General features: G+C 45.3%; 2 protein-coding genes across 3 annotated transcripts; both read right to left on the bottom strand.

The window, feature by feature from the left end:
* Nucleotides 1–1291: 1291 nt before the first annotated feature.
* LOC125705165 (probable N-acetyltransferase CML1) lies at nt 1292–5564 on the bottom strand. The gene is made up of 2 exons (XM_048971585.1): nt 5269–5564; nt 1292–3456 (listed from the first exon to the last, which is right to left on the bottom strand). The coding sequence occupies exon 2, from the start codon at nt 3043–3045 to the stop codon at nt 2347–2349; it is 699 nt and encodes a 232-aa protein (XP_048827542.1). The 5' UTR covers nt 3046–3456; nt 5269–5564; the 3' UTR covers nt 1292–2346.
* Nucleotides 5565–5714: 150 nt separating this feature from the next.
* LOC125705161 (probable carboxypeptidase X1) lies at nt 5715–24802 on the bottom strand. 2 transcript variants are annotated; one of them, XM_048971568.1, is made up of 13 exons: nt 24373–24802; nt 18058–18167; nt 17731–17870; nt 16997–17081; nt 15731–15881; nt 14509–14597; nt 14278–14401; nt 12161–12357; nt 11343–11522; nt 9553–9847; nt 7760–7899; nt 7205–7307; nt 5715–7121 (listed from the first exon to the last, which is right to left on the bottom strand). In XM_048971568.1, exons 1-13 carry the CDS (start codon nt 24722–24724, stop codon nt 6811–6813), a joined length of 2277 nt encoding a protein of 758 aa, XP_048827525.1. In that variant the 5' UTR covers nt 24725–24802; the 3' UTR covers nt 5715–6810. The 2 variants fall into 2 exon arrangements, with proteins under 2 accessions (XP_048827525.1, XP_048827526.1); XM_048971569.1 differs by lacking the exons at nt 17731–17870; nt 18058–18167; nt 24373–24802 and adding an exon at nt 17320–17709.
* Between the last annotated feature and the right edge of the window lie 399 nt (nt 24803–25201).

Below are 25201 nucleotides of genomic sequence, written 5' to 3'. Positions count from 1 at the left end.
GTTTCTCGGATATCACGCAGAATCATCGATGCCTTAAACAAACCGCGCGAGGTCCATTCCCCATGTCTCTCACTAGCGAATCAAGATTCCGAAACATAAGAAAAATACGGCAGATCTGCTTGGAAACAACTTCACTTTCCCCAAAAGTGGGTCAATAATGTTTAGCCAAGTGTTGAGTCAGCTTACAGAATGCAATGTTCCATCTCGCTGTTTTCGTCTTTAGATTAAAGCCACCCAACTCACGCCCCCTTCACCCTCCTGCCTCCGGGGACGCGGTACAGGCTCATCAGCACGCGCCCCACCAGTTACACGGACGGCCTCCTTTCCCAATTCACCAGGATGCTACATAGGCAGTGACCTGCACCGGGCTGTTATATGTCAATATTCCGCTTTTAAATTTTATCAGTACGGTCTACCGCTGTGGATATTTGTACATCCTTCCCTGGTATACCAGCTATTTAATGTTAAAATTGCACGGTTTTTTTGTCCTATTGTCCCACCATGCACCACCTGTTCCCTTCTCTGCAACCGTAGCAAAAGAATTTCCCTGTACTTTGCGGAACACGTGACAGTACCATAAAAAAAAACTTGAAATTGACCTCTCGCCACACCCCCCAAAACCTTAGTGGAATAAGTCAGCTTGATGTAATTTTTGCGCATATCCTGACTCTACTCCACACTTATTCCGGTGATGCAAACACTTAGGTGATGGGTTTACAGTGCTCACAGAAAGTCTTGGGACGCTTGCCTTATTCTGTAAAAAATGTTTTAAAAACGCAACAAATTTAAAATAAGATAAAAACGCAAATGTATTGGTTTCAAGTCCTTTGACAAGCAACGTTTAACGTATCTACACAGACCTTTTAAGTGTCAGATTTGAGTCACACATTCAGTTCTGTTCGTGGCATTTTGCAGGTGTAGTCACTGGCTCCCAATAGGGATATTAAACACAAATCTTTGGTGTCTTATGTCATTGCAAAGGTGTTATTAATAAAAAAAAAAACACACCCAGGAAGACTGTTTCTCAATGACCTTTGTAGCTGAGAATTGCTCAATAATATGTATTTTAATTTACTACTAGAATGTTTTCCTTAAAACTGCTGGCTATTTCTGTTTTATATATTTTTTTGTAAACAAATTACTTTTGTTATAAAACCAATAAATCTGCAATATTTTTACTTAAGCAAATACCCCAAGGCTTTCTGTGAGCCCCGTATTCTCTGTAATTAATAAATAAATTAAATAAACAAACATTTTGGATCACAGTGATTCTAAGCTGGAAGGCAATGCGTCCAAAGTGATCTTCATCTTTATCTTTGACAGCCATTTAGCCGGTACAGAGTCACGGTGAGCCTGGTCCCAGTCAGGAGGAGTGCGGCACAAGTCAAGGGACACCAGTGGATCGATGGGAGGCCATTAGAGACACCAGTTTGTCTAACTTGCACGCATTTGGGAGGAAACGTCCATCAGCAGGAAGCCCAAAGAGAATCAGAGCCCATTGGGAATTGAATTCCCAATTTGAAATGCACTCATGGTGCATCCATAGCATTTAACTGTTGGGACAGAGCCTCTGGTTCCATTCAAGGTTGCATGTGCCAATTCCTTAAGAACATGGTAAATTCCTGACATTCCTCAACGACCTGTTACTCTGCTGCATGAGGTGTTTACTTTGGCCGCCGCACCTCCGTTAATAACCCCGGACCCGCCGCCATTACTCCTTTTGGCTAGTTCCAGATTATGCTGACAAAATGCACAGTTTTACATTGCAAAGTCTGGGTGACTTTTAACATGAAATTATAAACCCCCAAAATATTATTTTACTGATATTAAAATTTAAGACATTTCCTAGAAAGATCTAAACTAAGTATTGAACAGAGAATGAAAATCACTTCTGAATTTAATAATTGGTCCGTCACTCCATTCATTTTTATTTTTACTGTAATAATATCATGTGTAATAGGATTTAATCTGTTCCTTTTCGGTCTATTCCCAAGTACCTATTTACTACTTGGGTAACAATGTTGAAAAAGTCATTAAGTAAAATAAGTTTAACAGACTCTGTGACCTCATACTGGATAAGAGGCTGGAAAATGCAAGTAAAATATCAGCCGTATGAACCTCGACTGAACACACGCACTGTGCATTAAATATGGTTTGAAAAGCCCCCAGCCTTAACAGCTTACCCCTCAGAAGACCACTGAACAGCTTACAATGAAATATATTCAAACGATCTCAATGAGATCAATTTCACAATGTTCTCAGCAAAATCTGCCTTCGTCACCAACCTGAGGCATTTACCAGACATGAACCATAGTGTTTGGTGTGAGAGTGGAACAAGTTGGCAAATTAGCCATCAGTACCAGCAAATTTTCTTTTTCCGTCAACCCGACCCAGAAGTTCGTATCTGTACTCTATAAGAGTGAAGTTCAAGAGCCTGGCCACAGTCTCTGGAATGACGACCTCGCCGATTCTGCTGTAGCCCAAACTCTCGTACAAACTCTGCGCCTCCTTCTGGACCACGGAGGTGTAGAGGAGGACGGTCCGGTAACCCTTCTGGCGGGCGAAATCGGCCACGGTACGGCAGAGGGCCTTGGCGATGCCCAGACCGCGGTGGCTCCTCCGGACGGCCATGCGTTTCAGTTCCAGGCAACCTGCCTGATTCCTGGCGGGAAGGCAGGCCACAGTGGCCACCACACGGTCCTCACTCTCCGCCACCCAGAAGCAGCAGTCCTCACGCTCCATGTAGGCCTCCTGGACGTGGCCGAGGTCCTTCTTCAGGCAGACCTCGATGTAGCGGCTGAAGATGTAGCCCGCCAGCCATCGACCCCCGACCAGGAGCAGCGCCAGAGCCAGAGCAGGCAGGACTGGAGACCTAGAAGCCGTCAATAGGGCACAGGCGACACCAGCGAGGAGCACCTGGGCCAGAGGCTGTCTGAGCATGTGCAGGAAGCCGGACGGCACGTGCTCGCTCATGCTCGCGGTGAAGACCTCCTTCACCGCCTCGGCATCCCCGGCCCTGTACCTGCGCACCTGAAAACCCACCATGCTGGCCCTGCCCACTGGAAAGGTCACGCCCAACTCCAGCACTCACAGCATAAGAGACACAATTAAAAAAAAAATCATGGTTGTCTTCAGCAAAACTACAATGAAAGCAGCATTAAACTAAGAACAAAACTATATAAATACTAGTTACAAACTTTCAATGATTTCATTCAATGATTCATTGCAACACCCCTGAGAATATTAATTTAACTGCATTTTACAGCCAAAATTCTATACAACGTTTATGCTGACTACAGCGAAATGCAGTCCCTTCCTTACACAGGTATAAATCGGTGTCTCTTAAAACTCCATGTAACTGCTGATGAACGCTTGGCCGCCACCGGGGAATATCTGGGCAAAAGGATGGGCACAGGGGAGTCCGTATGGAGTAACAACGACCAGAAGACTGCAACCCTAAAGCACAATGGAGAGGCATTATTCAGGAGTGTATGAGATGGCACCAATCATGTTAATTTCGGGTGACCAGATAATCCCTGTCAGGGAAGACACTTTGAGCTACAATTTTTACGAACTACTTTTAAACTGAAAGGTTCCTGTGCTTGGATAAATAGTTCAGTTATGGTGTCAATCTTGTGTTTTTACTGGTTTGTTTCCTTGATTGAAGGACTCATCCAGCTGTTTGGCATTAACATTAGTGACACGTGCATTATTACGGGAGACTGACCAATCAGCACACAGCAAGAACTCGGCGCTAAAGTGAAATCCAGGTCTTTTTAAATGAAATGGTAGTTCACCAACCCTTGTCCAAGCCAAAGTGTCTTCCTTGACATGGATTTTCTAGTCACTCTAGATCAGGGTATGGGATTTTGGAAAGACCTCTCAATCAGCCAATAATAAAGCAGCGGTTCTCAACTCCAGTCCCGGGAACCCACTGCTATTGGCTGATTGAGAGGTCATCCCAAAAACCCGCACCGGCCCTCCGTGGATCAGGATCACCACACCCTGCTCTCGATCATGTTGTCTAATATAGTATTACAGTATTAGTAGTGATTGCTGAAAAAGAGTTATCAAATGAGTTATCAAATGAGCAATATTAAAATGCTTTCATGTAGCTTTTTTTAATATACCTTGGAATTTTTGCAAAAAATGATTTTGTACAGTTTATAGGTAGACATCTGTCTCACTTAGATACTTAATACTTTTATTGATCCCCGTGGGGAAATTCTCTTTACGTCTCCCCCAGCTTGCTGTCTTTAGGTGAGCGCAAGCTGTCCGCGAAGGGCAGCCACATGTTGCGGCGCCCATGGAGCTGGGGGTTAAGGGCCTTTCTGAAGGAGCCGCAGACGTAGCAAGGCTGTACTCAAATCGGCGACCTTCTGATCACAGGCGTAGGGGCTTAGCCCACTGAGCCACGCTTGTATTACCATCTCCATCTAGGCATGTAATTCAATATGCTATTCACATCAGCATGACGATTTAATACAAGTATTAATCATTATAATTATTAATGTGTGCAGCGCGTGCAGTCCCAGATACTGAGATTTTTAAAACGTAATATACGAATTTATCAGCAGTTTTATGCCATCGAAAGCTAAGTATAATTTATAGAAACTCGTATTAAGTCAATGTCAGTTAACTAAAACAGGCATCAAGATCTGGCTAACGCGATCATCAAAAAAAGCATACGGTGTTTTGCACTGCGCTATACTGTCCAGAGTATATACGGTAACTCGTACACAGTACAATACGGTAACTGGTTTGCTATAACCGGAAGTTAACATTAACGCGTGATACAGACAGAATCAGGACACAAGCGATTAGCAACGATCATACAGCTAGAAATGAACAGAAATGACACAATGGAATCCTGCTACCGTATCAGAACATGGTACCAGTTCAGCAGGTAATGGGTGGGTTATTTTTATAGCACAATTTACCTACCAAAACATGCTACCCGTCTTAACATAAGAAACAGCAAACAACTAAGTAGCAGTAACCTGGCTATTATTACATTATCCCCATAATAAATGGCAAAGAACCGAAAAACGGCAATGTAGCTTCGCATAACATTGTTTAAAAAGTTGCATTAACCCTAACCATAAAATCGTGGTACTTTAGGTAGCTCAAGCACAAAGAGGCCTCTATTACTAAAAGTATGAATATATCAAAAGACGTTTTAACATTAGGTTATTCAATGAATAATAATCTGGTTTAATACAGTGTCGTGGGAAAAACATTAACCGTAAACGTTTACGAGATACGTACTTCAGGGTGAAGTGAGATGAGTGAGTGCTGCTATACACGAAAATCAAGTTGTAGTAGGCATGTACGCATGCGCAATACTCCTGGATGGGATGACACGTTTTAGAGCGCCTTCTGTTTGAGCCTTATGGGGCCGTAGGTATGGAGTCATACGGGTGTCATAAAAAGAGTAAATCTGAAGAAGAATAAGAAACGAAATTCCAAAGAAGCTAGTAAAATAAATTAAAAATAAAATAAATGATTTTCTTTATTGCGTTTGCTTTTCCTGTATTGCTTACTATCCGCCCGTCCGTCATAAGGTCACAACACGTAGCTCTTACGTCATAGTTGCAATTAAGACTTCCATTAACTGGCGCAGCATTCAGGAACTCCAGTTTACTATCGATGCAAGCTAAACATCAAAGTTGAACCTAGAAACACACGTAAAAAAAACAAAATATGCCTAGAAATGTGTTGTAAGCAAAGCTTTATTTGCTATCTTGTATATAAAAGTCTCTTGACTTGCAAGGACCAGTTAATGCCAGCATTTATTTCCATTTGGTGCAGAAAAAAATACATATGAATTGTTGAAACTTTACAACACATATGTTCATATAATTTCATATTGCAACACTTACGAGTTCCAGACTGTAAGAATTTAATCTCTAAGCTTCTAAACTGTAATGTCCTGAAGTCCCACTAAAAATGACCTGTGAGAGCCACTCGAATGCAACTGCACACTCTATTCAAAAAGGAAACATCAAAAAGAGGTATCCCCTTAAAAATAAATCGCATTTTCCATTAATTTAATCTAAACCAATTTAATAGAAAAATATTGCATGATATTTCAAAGTTATTTCATATATATGGATGGATTCAGGCATGGTGGTGCAGTGGTTAGCACTGTTGCCTCACACCTCTGGGACCCGGGTTCGAGTCTCCACCTGGGTCACATGTGTGTGGAGTTTGCATGTTCTCCCCATGTTCTCGTGGGGTTTCCTCTGGGTACTCCGGTTTCCCCCCGCAGTCCAAAAACATGCTGAGGCTAATTGGAGTTGCTAAATTGTCCGTAGGTGTGCATGTGTGAGTGACTGATGCGTGAGTGTGCCCTGTGATGGGCTGGCCCCCCATCCTGGGTTGTTTCCTGCCTCGTGCCCATTGCTTCCGGGATAGGCTCCGGACCCCCCACGACCCAGTAGGATAAGCGCTTTGGAAAATGGATGGATTCATATTTCCAAAAATGGGAGTCACCTGCCATCAATGGGATTCTTTGTGACTGATAACTTTTTCTCTCTGAGGATCTGGTTGGAAGATTCTAAGGCATTTCAAATAATAAACAAAACCCTATTTTTCCATGCATTCCTTGTCATTTCTGCTGATTCCTGTGGCTTTGATGTTAAAACCCCTCTCATTTCTCCCCAAGTAATAACATCCATCTATCATCTTCCTATTGCACTTGTTAAATTGTGGGGTTTGGATCTATTTACATGACACTTATACAATCAGTAGTATGCTGGCTGAAAGCCCTATTTACAGCAATAATGTGTGTGTCCCCCCAGAGATGCATTAGTGGGCCCTGCGTTGCCTGGCCCTGTGTTCCCGGGCCCTACGCCGGTTAATGGCCTTGGTGCTTGCACGCAGCTTGCGCAGCCGCAGCTGACGCAGACGCAGCTGCAGGTCTTTGGGGATCTTGCCGCCCCTGGCGAGGATCTCCCGCAGCCTCTGTTTGGGCGTTTTGGTGAGGTGGAAGTCGCAGATGGTGGGGTAGTGTTCGTACTCCACGCGGCACAGTCGCCTGCTCGAGAAGTAGCCCTCGGCGCTCACCGTCACCTCGTATTCACCAGGGTTCAGGAGCCGCCAGTAGTCGCCATCGAAGGCTGCAAGGTGGCATGTTACCGTCACTATTACAGCCACGACCAGCGTCACACATCTTGTTCTCAAATAGAGTGATGCATCCAACCTGATCTGATGTGGTGATCAATGTCTTCCACCTTGATAATGGAATCTGCGATGCCCGCCTCTGTGTCCTTGTCTCGGATAACTCCCTTGATTCCTCTATGGACCTGTGGAAAGACCAACACCAAGCCCACAATAAATCAATGCAATCAGACCATTGCTGGTATCGACTGCAATTTTATAAAACCTGAGTCAAGCAGATAAACGGAAATGTAATGTCCACGATTTTGCTCCAGGATTCCCAGTTTTCTCCCACGCAGAAAGCTCGAAATGCCACAATTTCCCCTCAGCTCTGGCCATTTCCACAACCCTGCCCTGTCCCTGTCTGTTCCCAGTGAATGAGTAGAGCAATTCAGAGTAATCACTGCGACTACAACTGATGGTCTCAGCTAACGGAGCATATGGGCGTAATAAAACACTTCATTCCTCTTCTGTGCAGGACCATTGGTGCAAGATCATTGTCAATTAGCCAATCTCTGCAGGAAATGTGTGCAGGAGGTCACAGAGGACCTGGACGGGGTCAGCAGGGTTTAACTACTCAGGAGGCGTAAAAGCAGACCTGCTCCATGTAGACCAGCAGTGACTCCTTGTTGTTCTCCCATTCAGTGGGCAGCTCGCTGGCGTGGGGGAACTTGTCACAGGACAGTTCCACGGTGACTTCAAAGCAGTTGGTATGAAGGTAGCTAAAGTCATTCATGCCTGGGGAAATGAAGAGAAAACCGGCATGGTGGATTCATCACAACTGAGGGAAGGCTTCTCCCCACCCATTGTCCTACACAGCAGCACACTACCGTCGACAACACATCCTGTTGACTTTTTGACATTTTGTTGGAAACGAGTCTTGCTAACTTGTTGATATTTAAACTTGTTGACAACACATCTTGCTAAGTCGCTGACAACATTGTGTTGACTTGTTGACAACGTGTCTTGCAGACGTGTCGACAACATTGTGTTGACTTGTTGACGTGTCTTGCAGACGTGTTGACAATATTTTGTTGACGTGTCTTGCTAACTTGTTGACATGTTGTTGATAACATATTGTTGGCGTGTCTAGCTGACTTGTTGACAACATGTCTTGCTGATTTAAATGCATCCCTCTCTTGGCATGACTAGGGGGGATCAAGATTCATGATATTTGTAACCTGACTCCTCCAGTTACTCAGTCTGGAGTAATGCGCTGAAATTTCTGTGCATAACGAATTACCACACATCCACATTTAGTTATGTAGAACGTTTACTGAAGAAGAAAGAATTTAGTATAACCAATTTCTTTTCTGGTGGTGGCATGATGACGCAGTGGTTAGCACGATGACGCAGTGGTTAGCACGATGACGCAGTGGTTAGCACTGTTGCCTCACACCTCTGGGACCGAGGTTCAGGTCTCCACCCCAGCTCCATGTGTATGGAGTTTGCAAGTTCTTCCTCCAGGAACTCTAGTTTCTCCCCTGCACATTCCAAAAACAAGCTAAGGAGAAGCTAAGAAATGGAATTACCAAATTCTGTGTGTGTGTGTGTGTGTGTGTGTGTGTGTGGCTTTGCATATATCACTTGGTAAAAACTAAAACTTGGGGACATGTTTCAGGCCGCAATTTGGACAACCTCAGTTTTATGAAAATCCGTGAATGCAATCAAAAAATAAAAATGCAAAAAGTCTCCTATTTTGTTTGGTTTCTTTTCATTAAGGTTAGGGCTGGGTGGGGTTAAGGGTGTCGTGATTGGGATTAGGGTTTTCGCCATAAAAATCAATGGAAGGTCCCCATTTAGGTAGGTATGCCAATGTGTGTGTGTGTGTTAGTGTGTGTGTGCGTGTCTGCACCCTGTAATGGGTTGGTGCCCCATCCCGGCCTGTCCCCTGCCTTGTGCCTGATAGGCTCTGGACACCTACGACCCTGAATTGGACAAGTGGTTACAGAAAATGGACGGATGGGCAGTTTTCTTCCTATGAAACTGTGATTCATAGCCCATTACGTTATGCACTTAGTATTGTGGATATTGCTAATCTTGTTACATACCGTATACTGCAGAACTATTCAAGAATCTCACTATTTAATGCACATCTTTGGTTAGAATTAGTTTATATAGACATTGAGAGTGCGTGTTTTGCTAATATCATTCACAATTTGCAACATTATTACTTCATACTCATGCTTCCTTACATGTCGACCTTTATTTAATGTTTATTTTCTTGTCTGTACTGTTCTTGGAACAAATGTTGGGTCAAATTCCTTGTAAGTGTGACCTTGCTCGGCCAATTACTGATTCTTTTTCTTACTGATGTCCTGGAATTTAGCTTATCCGTCGGCTCTGTTGAAAAGACGCGGGGTGCAGATGTGTGTGTCGGCCCATACGCACTGCCGGGGACGGTATGCCAGCTGGCGCCGTTGATGATGTTGTTGTTTTGCAGGAAGTCCTTGTAGTGGCAGGTCCGTCGGTCAGGGTTGGACATGGCCTGGTTGGTGCTGGCGTAGACCGTGGCCAGCCAGCGGAAGAAGCTGTCGTCGGGGGTGGGAGTGTGCTCGTAGGGGGCCCAGTCCCGGGTCATGTCGAATGGGTAGGTGACCACCAGCTCTCCGCCATGCAGGTTGGCGCTCAGCACAAACGGGATGGTCTGCATCCAGTTTATCACCGCGCGCGTTTCCGAGGCGACCTGAGAGGAGCAGGCTCGTGGTCAAAATGCCGTTGACCACGCCAAGGTCAAAAAGTTAACCCCCACAGGGCCCAGTGGGAAAGGCGACCTACACATGAACCCTAAACTAAACTGAGCTATAGTGGTACAATGTAAAACATTTACAATGAACACAGGGCTTGAAGAACAACCATCAATTTCTGTTTGCAAATATACCGGCCTAAACCTCTGAATTCCTGAAGCTCGCTGCCGTTAAATAACGCAATGAGGCGATCGTCTTGCTGTGTGATGATGCACTTTATGCTACTGCGTCCCACTGTGTGCGGAGTCCTGCTTCTGCTTGCATCACTCTCAGCTTATTTAAACTTTAATCATTATTGTCTAACCTGTCTGTTTTTCTATACAGTAGTTGTGCACCGATAGCATCTTAACACAAATTTCCTAAAAGTAGCACATGTTTATTTTTAGCAAGTTTACTGCCAGATTAAATAGTCCTGTTCTACTTTTACTTTTATATATGACAGAATTCTGCATTTGATTATCTGATTATCGGCATTGTTTGAGGTAGCACCCACTTAATGCACTTTCTATCGAATTTGGACGAAATGATCAACAGGCGTAACTGTAAATGTCTTGTTCCCTGTTTCCCCAGAATTCTCGGTTTTCCTGCCCCCCCCACGCGCTGAACACGGGGAAAGGCGAAAATGCCACGATTTCCCCTCGGTTCTGGCGAAACTCCGCGGGCTCTGGTATTTCCACAGCACTGGTCCAGTCTCCATCTGTTCCCAGTTAGTAAGTAGAGCATACTGGAAAATGCTGAGGAAGGGAACAGCCCGTAACACCCCCCCACCCCACCCCACCCCGCACCCCAGGCGCCTGCCATGCAGCTGGAGGGGGGGCCTGTTGTTGTGCTGTTAACCCTCCTGTATCAGCAATGCAGGAACAATCCAGACATCTGGTCCCTTCCCCAAACACCCCCCCCACTGTAAAGTTTTGTCCTTCATGCTCCACTCACAGTCGGGTAAACAGGCCCTTTCCTTTCGCAAACCACGGCCACTTTCCCACAGCAGATTCCAGGGATATAAAACGGAATGAATATGGATCAAGAACCAGCCGGTGGGATCGGGGATTTGCTCCATATTGGCTGTTTGGGAAGCATCTGAAATCTGTCAGAGTGACGCTGGGCTATAAAGCCGATTCAGGGTGGGAAGTACATACAGCGATTGCGTTTCATGACCTGATCAGACTGAATTTCACGCAGGGGTGTACACAGGGGGCGTGGCCACACGGGGGCGTGACCCCAGAGTGCCCCCTCATCACTCGATGAAAAATATATCATTCACTAATAATAAAGTTGGAGTTGCTGTATAAATTATGGCCCCTCTTATGCTCCCCACCTGAAAAAAAATGCTAAAATAGCCCCTGCTCACTGTTAACATTTGTTGCTTGAGGGCGAAACTATGAAGATCAACTATCAACTGGCCCCTGTTTCTCCCGACGCCCCAGGGTAACTCACGAAGGCGTGCTCCGATGTGTAGTTTTCTGGAAGGGGGAAGTAGTGGTTGATCAGTTTGGACTTGTCGGGCTCTAACTCCTGGGCGTCCCACATGACCGAGTTGAGGTCGGCGAAGTTGTGGTTCATGTCGATCCCCTCGTAGCTGTAGCGACCCAAGGCCCAGCTGGCCAACTCCGAACCCTGTGAGCACGGGGCAGAGGTAGGAATGATGCACACCTGTCGCTGACAGCAGCGTCAAACCTCAAAGGAGGCAGGCAGGCGGAGTGCAGGATGGGCTTCAGGGTCCGTGGATGCTCACTGAACCTCGCTCGGCTCACCTGTGCAACTTGATTGATGTGATTAAAAAAACAACTCTATTCGCTCAACTGAGTACTGGGATAGAACAGAAACATAAATCATTGCTCCAGGATATGACAGCCACCCCCTTGTCGATCCAAACTGTGGTTTCACTTGGAACATTATGTAAGTTTCTTATGAGGTGAAAGTTTTGCGCAAACATTGCAACTTATAATGCAGTTTATGCAACCACAGTACTCATTAAAATGCAAATCAGCCTGCTCTCCTGAAATTTCCGTTGTAGGCACTTGCTCATTCCCATGGCCACGCCCATCTTTGTCTGGCCACTCCCACACAATTAAACCACTCCTACCTATTGTAACACCTCCCACATTCTCATTGCCACTCCCTCCTTCATGTGGTCACTCCCACATCATGTCAACATTATTGTGACCACTCCCAATTTATTGTGACCACTCCTACTCCCATTTCCATATGGTCCTCTGTTCTAACCACTCCCACACTCGTGTGGTCACTCCCACCTTCTTGTAGGCCATCTCGTAGCCGTCAGGGTTCATGGATGGCAGCAGGTGGATGCGGGTCTCCTTGATCAGTCGAACGACGCGCTGGTTGCCCTGCTTGTACTCATGGCACATGTACTGCATGAGGTTGAGGAGCAGCTCTCGGCCCAGAACTTCATTGCCGTGCATACCGGCCACATAGCGGAACTCCGGCTCGCCTGTAGGGGGTGCACCGCGCACACACACACACACACGTTTGTATCCATATCTTTGTGGGGACCGTACATTCATTTCTATGGGCAAAACCTTAATCCCAAAAATGATAACCTTAACCACTACCCAGCCCTAACCTTAACTATAAGTAACCAAACAAAATGTTTATATTCTTTATAAAACTGAGTTTCCCCTTATGGGGAGCAAAAATATATATATATATATATTTATAACCCTCCTAGACAACCAGACACACAGGCATGCTTTGGTTGAATGGCCCGTGGATCTATGCCTAGCATTTGGCTTGGTAGAGATTAAGGGTGTTGTAATTGGGATTAGGGTTTTTCCCATAGAAATGAATGGGTGGCCCCCATTTACTGTAGATAGGACTTAATACATCATGAAAGCGGAGCAGGGATACAGTGGGGAACGCTGCCAGGAGTTGGAGACACGATACAGATTAATAAGATACTCTGGCACAAGCAGGTGAACTTGATATGATCCTACTTAAGCACCTGCTCTGTAAAATGCATCAACGGTAGTCTAGGCAAATAAAAGTACATTTCAAAGCACATCTATAGCTTGTAATCCCATATCATAGATCATAGTGGCTTATAATTCATTGTCATTTCGATAAAATTCTAGTTTCCGAAGTGGAAGCCAAGAGCAAGACAAGACAAGTCTGTTCATGGCAAAGGGCTCCTCTGTACATTTAAGATGCAGTTTTGTTTTTTTAAGCCCCACCTCCAAACAAACAGGACACACACACACACACGCCATTCATGCCACATGACTGGGAACTTGTCACTGGCCAAGCAGAAAAATCCATGCTGTCTGAATGTGCACTGGTAGGAGGCGTCCAACGGACGGACTTCAACCCCGAATTCATGACAGTGTGCTACTGAAGGACCGAAGGCCTTAGCATGTCATGGGAGGAGAAGAATCCTTCAACATGGACCCCCATCTCCAGCCTCATCGTCAGTAACAGGTCTTGTTATTCCTATTCTTCAGAAATAGGCGTCTAGACCAGAATAAGCTTTCCGTAAAAAATATTAAATAAACAAATAAATAAGTAACTAGCTTAAACCGCCAAGGACAACGGCCAAGGCCAAATACATTTTGGGGGGGGGGAGCAGGTGCTGTAACTAACTGTGTCCCCACAGACCCATGGAGGGTTCAGACCCTTCATTGTGCTAAATGGCTATGTGTCTGTCCCACGCTAACCATCAGGACTTGTCCGCCTCATCCCCCGGGGGGGGTAGCAGAGTGTTCTGGCTTTTACAAGCAAAATGACTCTCCGATGCTTGACAGGGTTTACAATAAATAAATATATTATAACAATATTATTTTAGATTATATAAATAAGTAGGGTGACGAGATTAGCGGAATGACACACTAGCACGCCGCTCTGTGCTAGAAAGAGACCCACGGTTTGTTAGCATCGAAGGGCTGACATTTATTGCCTCCACAGTTTGGACTCGCTCCATTCTGCAAGAGGCCGAGCCAGAACAGTTCATCACTAATGACTGCAGTCGCAGTTATGGGCCCTGGCTGTGTTCGCCTGATGCCTGCCAGGGCTGGCACCGCTGCCCGGTACCGCTGGATGCGGCCAAGTTCAGTTGCCCCGGCCAATGAAAACTCTCGATGTTTTTTTTCTTTTTATAAACGCAGAAGACAGCCAATCAAGTTCCAGTGCTGAATCACTTAATAAAAGGTCAGTTTATATATATATACTGCATGTAGTTTATGAAAAGGTTGGTGTTTCCAATGAAGAAACAGACACAGAAAGGTTGTGTGTTACTCCCAACCACATAAAGAGTAAGTGGGATTGGAACTGCTCATGTACAAGGTGACCGGCTTCAAACCGGGTTAATGCCCAGGCCGGTTCTGCAGAGATGTCCACCGCTTCACCCCCGGCCACCCACCCAGCTCGTGCATGCCCGGGTTGTCGGAGATCTCCATGACGTACAGCTTGAGGCCCTGGTAGCTCTTGCCGATGCTGTAGATGCGTGTGATGTCAGGGCATTCCTCGTTCACCGCCTTCATGAGCTGGGGGGGGGGGGGGGTAAGAGAGGGGCCTGGGTCTTGCTGGACTGAACACACACGGATGGACGGTAAGCATCGCAGCCTGGAGCACCTCAGCACGGCCGGCCTACCTTCCTCATCTCCTTGTAGTTGTGATGTCTGAAATCCAGCTTTTCCCTGGATCCTTGTTCAGCTTCCAGAGGATAAAAATTGTTGGGATCTAGAGCATTTGGGCAGGAATATTATCACAATTAACATGGGAGAAAAAAAACTGCGCCATACAGACCCCCCCCCCCCCCCCCCCCGGTTACAATGGTCTGTGTTACGATGTTTCGACTTTACCATGGATTAAATGTTTTTCACTTTAAGTACATTATTCGATATTCAACATTTTATTAGAAATTACGCTTTGTGTTAATGAATTTGCCTATTTGTTTTTTACTTATTTATTGGATTTATTGAACCAGGACAGCACAAAAGACAATGTTACATGTAAAAAACAATGCAACCGCTGTTTTGTACAGAGGTTTTCTAGCCAGAGGCTAATTTGCAAACCTAATCCTTGGTTGGACTTTTAAAAACAGTCAATAACAGCAATTATCAATTCATACACACACACACACATACACACACACACTCAAGAAATTAATGTTCATTGATTAATATAACTACTATAAAGTGTCCACAGGTTTGTTTTTGTTTCAGCCATTTTTTTTCACCTGGGAGTTAAAGACCCTGTCATTTGTTAACAGTTTTATTGCTGATAAAACTGCTGGATTGACCACATGACGCAGGCTAATGTAAGTGTTCTAAGCATGTTTAAGGTAGGCTAGGCTAGGCGGTGATGTTTGTTTGGTTAGTTGTACCATACTTAAGTGCATTTTCACCTTACGATAGGTTTATAGGAACGTAACCCCATCTTGGGGAGAGCCTGTATTGCGCTATCCCACTCAAAATAAAAATGAATACTATTCATTGCAGCGAACACTAATTATAACAACAAAAATGTTCCACATTGTGCATTTCCATGATACATAGCTGAAACGACAACAACTACCTGCAATAAACACAGATCTTCCCGTGTAATTTCATTTTGAAAACTGGGTCATCGCCCTTTAGTGCGGGGAAATAACTTCCCTGCTGTCCAGAGGACATTGCTTTGCTTTTCAGCAGTTTGGGTAACAGAAAAACATCTGCCCTCCCAAAACATCTACCACACCCCGACAGATGCTGCGAAGCAACTCTAAGGACAGCGAGTTAAGAACGACTCGGCTAAGAGCCCTGAAGCATTGGCAGAACGTTGGGAGGAGGTTGTCACAACGTTGCAGTAATGTCAACGGGGTACTGCAGTACCGGGTATGGGGCAGCCCAAAACCTCAGCTCTCAGACATATGGTTCCATTCTCGAACCAGGTCTGCGGGTTGATGCGGAGATAGCGGGCTACCATGGGCTCTGGGAGCAGGGCCAGCACAGGGGTCTCCACGTCCTGGTTCCCCTCAAACACCTGCGGGAATGTGAGGTCAAGATTTACATACGGCTTGTGTAAACTTAACACCCGGAAAAAGGTTCTACCATGTATAAAACCGTACGGCGCAGAACTTCATTGTAATGCTCCGTCTTTGACATTTAGCACACGGTTTGACCATGCCAAGCACTCTGCTGTCGAACCCCTGAACAATGTTCTCAAGCTCTTTCGGCTCATGTTACTTTATGTTTACAGAGGTCAAACACAGGAGAGGCACATGGTTGGCCAACCACTTTTCATGTGCCAGCTAAGTAACAGATAGGTCTAAACGCACAGGGAAAGTCACAGCGGGCCATCACAAAGGAGCCGCTTTTTGGCCGATGGCTGTGACTGATTTGATTAGCGTTTGACTGAGCATGCCCGGGCTGCTGGAACAGTGCAAGCCACAGGACTGGCTTTGATGTCCGACATCTAACAGGCTAATAACCCACGCAGGATCAAACGCGGCCCAAGGGGTCTTAATCGTACCCTTAGCAACTACATTCCCCTCTACTCAGATTTCCTGTGAGGGACATTTTAGGATAAAAAATCTATAACTCTTTAGAAAGCACCTTTCTCATGTTTAAAAAATCTTTCATGTCAGTAAATTATTACATTATATGTTCTCTAATATAATCTGTAGGTCTAATTTGGCTATGCCAATATCAGAATAAATAATGTCATATAAATATGAGTAATTATTTTACAAATGAGGCATGTAACCTAACCACTACAGAGATGTTCAAGTCTGCCAACCCTAAAACTAGTTCTTACCCTGACAACTAGAGAGAGTTGCCAATTACAGAGAAACACTGGTTTAGTGTCGCAGTTCAAACACTGGCAGACACAAACTGTCTCATAAATTAACTAGCATTTATTTCTAGACTGGACCCAACTGCAAGCCACACTATACAAAACAAAACGTTCTATTTGTGTTGTGCTGATATTCCTGACAGGGACGACGATAACTGCTGAGGGCTGAGAGAATGGAATTATAGGGGTTTTCACTCCACTACATCTGTGGTTGTGGTGGTAAAACAAATTTTTTGAGTAGGGAATACAGTCCTGGGACCCCGCCCCCCCAGCTGAACACCCCAACAAAGCGGGTAACTCACAGCCTCCTTGCTCCCGTTCATGCTGGGCTTCCAAACCATGGAGTCATTACTCAGCTGCACCTTGTAGGTGTGAACCCAATCCCAGCTGAGAGGCAAAAATCACGATGCAAATGAGAAAATGTCCCGCGAATCTGCAGCCTGGACTGAGCGAACGGAGTTATGGATATAACAGGCTGGGATTTTGGAACAAAAGATCGAACATGACTGTTTACAACATACTGCTATAAAATCACTTTGTCTGTGTAAACAGGCTATGGAGTTGAGTTTCATCAGTAAATCTGCAATAATTAAAAATGATACATATGAGAATTTTAGCCACCTACCGTTTAAAGTGTTAACATTCTAGCAAAATGCTGCATTTCTCTTTCAGGGAAATAAACAGAATTTCAAGAATCTTGACACAATTTTAAAAAGTGACTATTGTCCGAAAGCATCTAAATACCACAAAACACATTGTTGTGGATCAGCATGTTCTTTACTGCAAAAATGACAGTTGGCTGACTGATTATCTGCAGATCTGAATGAACAAATAAAAAGTAACTGAATACTATCTGTAAAGCATTAACGACCAAATGATCTATGCCCCAGTTTAGGGGTTTGAGAGGCGGTCTCAGTCACAGCTACTTCAGGATGGACCTATGAATCTTTTATCCCACAGAGCACATATCAGAAAGGTAAAGATCTCACATCAGGAATGGGAGCCAATTCCAGAGAGATGCATTATGGGAACGAACCTCCAGATGGAGTTGCGTCCTTGAAGGATGACCCCCGTGAAGAGAGTGGGCCGGAGGGCATCCACCTCTAGCCACTGTTTCTTGTCTTCATACTTGGCACACCAGGCCCCATCGTATTCATCTCCATCTTCTAGGCCAGACTATAACTCGCAGGGAGAGTTAGCTTAATGACAACCAAAAGCTCATATGGTGAGACCAAACTCCATGATGGTGACAGGGATGACCAACGAACAGAAGATGAGACTGGTCAAGCGGAAAGAGTGTGAGAGATTCCACTTCTGTTGGCTGTACACAAATGGCACACACCATATGCGGACTGCAGCCCACCTGGATGTTGAGGCGACCTCGGTGAGGTCCAAGTCCGTAGTGCTTGATAGAAGAAGCCTGCAGCTGAGTGTCTTTGACCCGCAGAGACTCCAGACCCAGGGGAGGGCATTCTGGGAAAATACGAATGACGAAAGACACTCAGGCTCCCACGCACGGCGTGACATGCGAGATAAGAACCGCGATCACAAACATATGGAGTCCAGCCTTTGAGAGTGAAACAGACGGTAGGTATGCAGAGAGCAGGAGATTCATCTCACACTCAGGAGTGAGCGGATATAATCAATTAATCATTAACCTTAGAGCCAGTTATGATGAATTCTCGCAAGCGATTGCGTTTAACCCTCGGAACAACAAGTCCGAATAACAGTAAGCATTTTTGCGTGGGATCCTATACCATTAATATACAGTATCTTTCTTGTCTATTTTCTGGGAAATAGGCCTTGAATGCTGCCTTATTCCAAAATGTAGTCCTGATTCATGGACACTACGGGAAGTATTCACTAGCTGGGGTGGGAGACTGGACTATAAAGCATCTTTCCTGTCTATTTTCTGGGAGGTAACTCTCATGTGCTGCCCTGTCCTGGTGATTCTCATACATATTCCCGATTCACGGATCCCACTAGAAAAATCCACTGTCCAAAAGCAGATGGATACACAGCATGTCTCTTAAGGTGAGGGTCCGTTGGCTGTCATCCTGTCCAGCATTCTCCTGCTTCCACTTACAACTGATTTAATGTGTGTCTTTGTGTCTTGAAAGCTGACAGTCGCTCATTGTATGAGAGGTTCGGCCCGGTCCGCTGATTTGCTAAAAACAATACTGGGCCTCTCTTCTTCTTGGCCAAGCCCTACTGCTCCCGTGGTCCCTTCTGAAGCCCCAACACCAGTTTGCCTTTGAAGCCTGCTGGATCACGGGTCAGCTCCTTGTCCTCTTGCCTGGTTTTGCCCCAACCGTGAACTGCTGGAATTTCCCTGCTTCAGATCCTCCAGTTCACTTCATAAAAAAAAAATCTAATCTACAAACTACTCATACGGAACGGCTGCCAAGCCTAAAATGCAAGTCAACAAAAATGTATCCTTTCCAGCTGGCTTAAGTGTAGCCAACACTCATCAGCCAAGGGCCCTAACTGGTGAAGATCAAAGAGCAATCGGTGCTGTTTATTTCGGAGGAATAACACAGAAAGCTCGAAGAGTAAAGAGACAAAGGAAAGGCTTCGCTCTCTGAGCCAAAACCGGGGCAGAGCTGGGACCTCTACCCAGAAGGTTATGGGGTTCCAGTCCCAGAAGTCTGTACCCTTGAGCAAATTGCCAAACTGGAACTCCTGCAGTACAATGTCCAGTTGTCCAAGTGGGTGAAATTTTGTTCCAGAAGAAATATCAGCTAAACAGAAAAATAAATGTTTTTCTAAGGTAACAATCTGTACTGGCTAAAAGGATGAGAGATTCTTAGCATGCAGTTGGTGTATAAATTGAACACCAGTTTCTCATTTAAAATGACACCCGCTTTATGTTTCCAGAAGAAGCTTTCAGGCTAGGAGAGGCTTGGTGTTGACATGTTAGGGCCACTGTAAAGCCAGTTAATCCCAACATGAACAGGAACCCTTCCCAGTCTACCAACCGCTCCAAAGCTGGTACACGCCTACACAGTTGTGCAAAGGCCTCACAGGAGAAACATGTCATGCATATTGGTGCTCTTGCTCTTCCTGTGAGTTTGCATGCTTTCATGTTGCGCTCTATTTGAACTAGGAGGTCGGAAATTCCGAGTTCTGAGTCGGAAATTTCAACTGGAATGCCCACTGAAGTTGGAATTCTGACTTGGAAAGTCGAAGGATTCTCTGCAACCCTGACCTCAGAATTCAAGATGGCTGCACCCTTCATCAACAGTTTTACACTGTTTGTTAGCACTTGTGTCTTATTTGTGTCCTATTAAACTGGTCGCACACACAGTGCTGTCCGATTGTTATCTGTGGACATGTGGCTACGGTGTTTGTATGTTCAAAATACTTCATAATGTGTCATTATTAACTGATATAATGGCTACGAATGAACCTGGCTAGAAGTGGGGCTGTTTCAGAAAGCAGGATTTATTGCTTAGCTGGATAACTTGTTGGATTTAAGGTAGTCTGGGCTAAATGGAAGTGAACGAAGATAAAGGCTATTTAAACTGGGCTACCTTAAGTCCGACAAGTTATCCAGATAAGAGAGAAATCCTGGTATTGCCTGGTATTGCTAAATGCCTTCTTCTTGCACTGGAACACACTTAAATCGGCTGTGATATTCCCAGCTCCGAATTTCGACCTCCAAGGTAAATGGAGCGCAGCATTATTTATGCTCAACCCCCTACACCCCACCCTTACATTCCCACCTACTCCAAACTTTCCAAGCCTGACATAAATCCTCAAAGGCTGAGGAGAATCAGGCAGGACCCATTAAGGACAGCTTTAATAAATAGTGTAGTGGCTGGAGTACTTAGGTTATTCAGTGTTTATTATAGGGCAGTCCTCCCACCCTTTGCAGCCCATCTCTGTGGTTTTGGAGATGGCGGGAATGTGGGGTATCTGCGGAGTGGGTAAAAGGAGAAGTGGGGGGCTTCACGCGACCCTATATGTATATACTGGGGAACGTTAATTGTCGCGGGCTCGATTCTGCTTGCATCGTGTTCCTTTCTGTGAGTTTGGCGTGGGCCGTACAGGGCCATTAAAGTGCTCTTTTGTGATACGCCTGCTGAGTGGTCATTACAATATCTTCCTAAATAGCTTTGAATATTAGACAAATGCATCAGTAACGATATTTATTATTAATCTGTGACAGTAGGCAACGGCAGAATGAAATCAAGTTATCAGAATCTCTACAGATGCATGATGGGATGTTCCTTGGTGACTTCAAAAATGAGGTGGGTGGGCTCACAGCATACATCAATCAAACTTTAACTGACTTCATTGGTTCCTGGTTGACGAGGGTGGACTGTGACTGGCAGATTTTGATAATCCCACCCGCTGAAGAGTTTTGGAGCGTCATCTCTTCCCGCATCGGTGTCTAAACGCTACGCGAAAGCTGCGCTGTTATTGTAGACGCTGTTGCTGACACTTAGACAGAACCAACAGTACAGATCGTGGACGGCTGCACTTCCTGCTGGCATATGAAGCGGACGGCTACACTTCCTGCTGGCATATGAAGCGGACGGCCGCACTTCCTGCTGGCATATGAAGCGGACGGCTGCATTTCCTGCTGGCATATGAAGCGGACGGCTGCACTTCCTGCTGGCATATGAAGCGGACGGCCGCATTTCCCGCTGGCATATGAAGCGGACGGCCGCACTTCCCGCTGGCATATGAAGCGGACGGCCACACTTCCCGCTGGCATATGAAGCGGACGGCCGCACTTCCCGCTGGCATATGAAGCGGACGGCCGCACTTCCCGCTGGCATATGAAGCGGACGGCTGCATTTCCCGCTGGCATATGAAGCGGACGGCTGCATTTCCCGCTGGCATATGAAGCGGACGGCCGCACTTCCCGCTGGCATATGAAGCGGACGGCTGCATTTCCCGCTGGCATATGAAGCGGACGGCCGCACTTCCCGCTGGCATATGAAGCGGACGGCCGCACTTCCCGCTGGCATATGAAGCGGACGGCTGCATTTCCCGCTGGCATATGAAGCGGACGGCCGCACTTCCCGCTGGCATATGAAGCGGACGGCTGCATTTCCCGCTGGCATATGAAGCGGACGGCCGCATTTCCCGCTGGCATATGAAGCGGACGGCTGCATTTCCCGCTGACATATGAAGCGGACGGCTGCATTTCCCGCTGACATATGAAGCGGACGGCTGCACTTCCCGCTGGCATATGAAGCGGATGGCCGCACTTCCTGCTGGCATATGAAGCGGACGGCCGCACTTCCCGCTGGCATATGAAGCGGACGGCTGCATTTCCCGCTGGCATATGAAGCGGACGGCCCTGGGGCCTCTTAAGTTATGCCTGAAGGTCTTCGGCGTGTTCTTGCCTTTCTGGCAGCACACAGACTCCCCGCTCCAGCTTCCCCTGATCCCCCCACCCCCCACCCCGGCCTTTCCCCCCCCCCCGCCAGACGCTCTCCAGCTTGCACTTCCCATGCAGCTACCCTCGGGACCGGGGGCCCCTGCAGACCCCAGAGATTTTTTTTTTTTAATAAAATCAAGCGTTCTTCCACTGAAAGCTCCCCACCCCCCTACAAAAGTAAAATGACCTCCCGCCACAAGTGCGCAAGACAAACACAACCACAACAAAAATATTTGTGAAAGGTTTACGAGCCCAAAACATGTCGACGCGTCTCATACTCTGTCCCCCCTCCCTAAGCACTAACGCTAAGAATTCCCCCCCCCGCATCTAGAACGACTCACAACTGAAACAAGCGTTTCATACAAGGCAACATTCAACCCATTTTCCCAACGGAACTCTTTCAGCATGTGGGATTTTTAATGTTCTAATGTCTGTAAAGGGGCGCACATTAAAACGGTGAGGACTTGATTAAAACTGAATTTTATTTTAATCAAAACAGTGGTTAAGAACAGCACTAAGCCTACAATCACGATAAATATATACAGTATGACACTTAATTAAAATAGGAGCTGCCTGCTCGCCCCATTAAGTTCTCATACTGTATACAATACATACGTGTCGCCGTGTTCCCTGATTGCCTCCGGGGGGCGCCATTAACAGCGCTTTTCTGCCCGGCCTTTTTAACAATCTTCAGCGTCTTCAGCGGGTCTCTGGGCTTCTTCACCTTCTTCGCTACCTGAACCCCCCAGGCAGACCTCCGTCTTAATAGGACTACGGTCGGGGGCGATTGGTCGGACGGAACAAAGACACGGATTAAAGTTTATACTATCTGTGTAATGTCTGAATGGCTTCCCTGCTGTCCGTACATCCGCTGCTTAAAATAAATATAAGAAATGACCCATTAAAAATAACAATGCACAGTAGAATAGATCATACATGAAAAAATCTGCTAATAAGGGCAACAAAAGAAACAGGTCATGTACGTAGTTAGCTAGAATTTGTGGCGAAGTCAAGGGCATTGACCATACAATAACGTTCATAATGGATGAAGCCTTGTTAATTAGTTTTACAAATTATGTAATTATACAAGGTATACAGATGCAGTTTTATCATCTAATGATGCTCAAACTGGATTTTTAATGCAAACTAAGTTGTACTTAATATTTAATGCATAGTATACAGTCAACTAGGCCGAAGGTGGGCTACTTCACGTGTGACTACGGAAGATTTCCTGTAGCTACGGACTGTAATCTCTGTGCTGCCGAACTCTTTGCCAGTGCTGTGCACATCGGCAGCTTTCAGTGTTAGTCGGTATCAACTGAGCAGGAATCTGTGCAATTCTGCTCTGCAACGGGAAAATCAGCATCTGACATAACTGCGCAAAAATATCGTTTTGTCAAGTTTTCCCTTAAGCAATTATATGAAATCTGGTTTGCATCTCTGTAGAACAGGGAAGAAATGGAGACCAGATATTGTTTCAACGCAACAAGCCATGGTTGGTTGAGTCGAATTGTCCCTTTTTCCAGGAATGCAGTAATTTTCTTTGAATGTTAAGTGCAGAACATATGGACATGATATGTACACACAATAATGCAATACTGTTCTGTGTTCACATGGCAACAATTGTTAATGTCGTTTTAAGCTTTAAACTATCTGGGATACTTCGCTATAGCTACGCTACATTTCATACAGAATATGAATGTTAACGACCACACTTTCTAGAGTGATGCAATAACTTGAAAGAAGACTAATAATTTTTAATGTAGTAAAAATACAATAAATAAGCCCATATAATTAGAAATCAATGTGCTCAGTGGCGCAGATCTCGGTGCTTTCATGCATAGGTTGTAACTGTAAAAGTCAGCGTTATTAGTTGCACGAGAGGCATAAGCCATCGCCAAAATTAATATTATGCGCTGGGTTAGCGCCACGGTATTTTCCTTTTTCAAACACCGACTGTGCCAAAGGCTACAGCATATTTAAAGGCACTGCACTTTGCAGTGCAGACACGGTGGTGCAGGTCAGGCAGTACACACTGTGTGTCTGCAGCTTTGCACATGCAGGAAATATCTAAACTTTAAATGCAAAATATATATTTGGACAAAAAAATCCATTTGAATACAAATTTAAGGAATTACCGCGATGCAATTAAAACAAACTAGGTAATCAAAACAAAGTTCGTAACATCACTATAATCACGATAAAGACATGCAGTACATTGCATTTAGTGAATATGTAAAACAACTGCAATTGTAGTCAACAGAAGCCATGTATAAACCTCACCTAGTTCTTCTGGTTGATCCTCCTCTTCTTTGCTCCACACTGTTTTTTCCACTTTCTTATCGATACTTTCTTCCAAGTCTTCGCTCTGAAATCTGAAAACCGGGACAGTATTCGGCGCTGTTGTAGTTCCCACCTTGGGCTTTGCAGTGGTGAAGTTCGGAGTAAACGCGAAGTGGCTCGCGTTACTTTTATCGTAAGATGCATTTGCGTCGGGGGTCTTATTATTACTTGGGTCATGATTAAGAATTGTAGCTCTGAATGTCACTGTTTCATTGTCAGAAAGTGCGGCGCTGCTTGTTGTGACTGCAATAAAGATTATAATAAAGCTAACGTACACCCTCACGCGTGCCATGTCTTCTCCGTCAGTTTTTAGAATCAGTCGGTAAAAAGAAGAAAAAAGTTTCCCAAACCTTGATAAAACCCATTGGATCTAGCCGTAATCTTGCGAAAACAAGCGCCACTGGTTGCCTGCCAAAAATCCATACATGTACATTTATTTTACCATAATACTTATAATAGAAGGAACTGTTAAAATTACCATTTGAGAGCGCGCGGCAACGGGGGGGCTGTGAAATGGGGAAGGGAAAAGAGCTATCCCTAATCTGTCCCCATGGCTGAACTGATATAAAAAATCCGCCCTGGATTTAGGAGTCCCCCATAATAACTACTACCGACACACAAAGGCCCACGATGTATGGTATTCCAGGCGGCCAGTCCAGTCCTGGCTGGCTCATATCACTATATTGAAAAAAATATTAGAAATACAGCAGTAACAGACGGACTGTCCAGAGTACAGTTTTGCAGAATTTCTTTATGCAGTGTCTTTCCT

This window comes from Brienomyrus brachyistius, chromosome 12 (assembly GCF_023856365.1).
Source record: "Brienomyrus brachyistius isolate T26 chromosome 12, BBRACH_0.4, whole genome shotgun sequence".
Taxonomy (NCBI): Eukaryota; Metazoa; Chordata; class Actinopteri; order Osteoglossiformes; family Mormyridae; genus Brienomyrus; species Brienomyrus brachyistius.
The sequence above is the reverse complement of the archived record's forward strand: the minus strand, read 5'-3'. Positions and strand labels throughout refer to the sequence as shown.